Source organism: Plectropomus leopardus, unplaced genomic scaffold (assembly GCF_008729295.1).
Source record: "Plectropomus leopardus isolate mb unplaced genomic scaffold, YSFRI_Pleo_2.0 unplaced_scaffold18707, whole genome shotgun sequence".
Lineage (NCBI taxonomy): Eukaryota > Metazoa > Chordata > Actinopteri > Perciformes > Serranidae > Plectropomus > Plectropomus leopardus.
Window position 1 is genome coordinate 1 of NW_024620172.1, and position 1,901 is coordinate 1,901.

General features: G+C 40.9%; 1 protein-coding gene across 1 annotated transcript; it reads left to right on the plus strand.

Annotated features, from left to right (window-relative positions):
• Positions 1-3: 3 nt before the first annotated feature.
• On the plus strand, positions 4-1,892 carry LOC121965127 (protein C1orf43-like; the record flags this gene model as incomplete). Its single annotated transcript, XM_042515289.1, has 4 exons — positions 4-22; positions 556-722; positions 829-887; positions 1,460-1,892. Coding segments are annotated over 4 exons (453 nt in total), but the record flags the coding sequence as incomplete, so codon positions are not given.
• Between the last annotated feature and the right edge of the window lie 9 nt (positions 1,893-1,901).

Consider the following 1,901-nt stretch of genomic DNA (forward strand, 5'->3'; position numbering starts at 1 on the left):
CTGGATGCCATCCGTGACTCAGGTGAGACTAAATGTGATGCTCAGACTTACTGATTCTGCAGGTGCATGCATTATTTTTCTCATCATCTCACCACATAACTGTATTCATTATTAATTCATTATTATTGTACATTATTTTCTATGAGTTCACCAAATGCTGTTCAGAATTAGACTAAGATTTATTATCAAGTAGGGTTACACTTACAAGGAACTGGTTTTAGTCTGTCGTTTATACATTGAAAACACAGAAAACGTATACAGAGGAAATAAAAGCAAAAGTATTGCAATAGTCAAGAACAAAAATAAACAATAGAAATATTAAAATAAAAATATGAAAATTCTACTTTAATATACTAAAAACATAAATTTGTACAATATAGTTGTTTCAGAATGAGAAATCTGCATAGTTTTGTGTCGGATGTAAAAATATTTATCAAGGGATGTGCAAAAGTGTTTTGGGTTTTTTTTCCTGCAGTGACCAGATTTCTCCTTGGGGAGTGTTAAAGTTTCACCTTTCTAACCTTCACTTCTTGTTTCTTCCTGTTTGGACCTCAGGAATTCCTCTGCAGGAGATAAGCCGCTCTCCCAGTGCGTTTACTGGACGCAACTTCAGGAACTGGCTGCTGGAGTTGCGCAACTCCCATTCTCTGATCAAGAGCAGCCGCAGTGCGCTCATTGACCGTTTACTTGAAGGCTACGACAGCGCTCGCCACGGGACTGGGGTGCGTACAAAGGTTTTTGTGTGTAACTGATGGATGAGCATTGTGTGTTTAACATAAAAAGTTTTGTTGTAGCATTACTGGTTTGACTCCTAACTCTTTGTTTCAGGTGTTTGGTGAAGCTGAGTTTCTTGAATACCAGCAAGCTCTCAACGAACTGGCCGATGTGTAAGTGCTTTTACACTGGTCCAGACTTGAAGTTGCTTTGTAACATTGTTGGGGCAAGTTTTCTAATCTGCATTGCTCACACTGACAGGACAGGCCCGGGTGCATGCATTCACTCAAACTGATTTCCTCAGTTTTAACCACTGAAAATACTCCTAATGTGACAAAAAAAATCAGCTTAGACATCAAATGAGCTGGTAAAATTTGAATGCAGTTTCCACTGATTTGATGTAACAGGTAGGCTTCATGCTGTAGTGTGGCACCTTGCCTTTAGAGCACTCATGTTCGCTCATTATTACCCCAGTCATACGTTATAAAGAGCAGATCTGCTGTTGTATTCCTGTAGAAGCACATACTTACACTGATCTTGTTTTCAAATCATTACAATCAACATTTAAATACTCTGTTATTATTACTACTACGACTGTTACTGCTGCTGTTTCATTATTAATATCCAGTAATATTACCACACTTGTATCACTAATATACGTGAGCATTGCCATCTATCATACACTGTAAACAGTTTTGCAGTAATCCCCCTTTCCTTTGCCTCCCTTTCTCCTCCCCTCCCTCAGGGTGAAAGCATATTCCAGCTCCACCAGCCTGGACCAGCATCACCAGTCTGCGGCCAAGGACCTGACGGGCTCTCCTGTCCGCAGCACTCCCTCCACCATCCAGGTCACCTACCTGCCCTCCACCGGCCAGCGCAGCAAGAGGCCCAAACACTTTCTGGAGCTCAAGAGTTTCAAAGACAACTACAACACGCTGGAGAGCACCCTGTGAGAGACTGCTGCTGCTGCTGCAGACTGACTGTTTCACAATGTTTGTGTGGTGTGTGTGTAAGTGTGCACAGCAGTTACACAGTGTACAGCAAACAAGGAGTTGTAACATACTGTTTTAAAGTTGACCTTTAAAATTCACCCACGAGTTAAGTTGGAGAAAAATCTTCGAAAAGTAAGTATTTTTCAGGTAATTTCGAAGGATTATGTACAACAGTGGTTCTAAAATTGTGGAGAG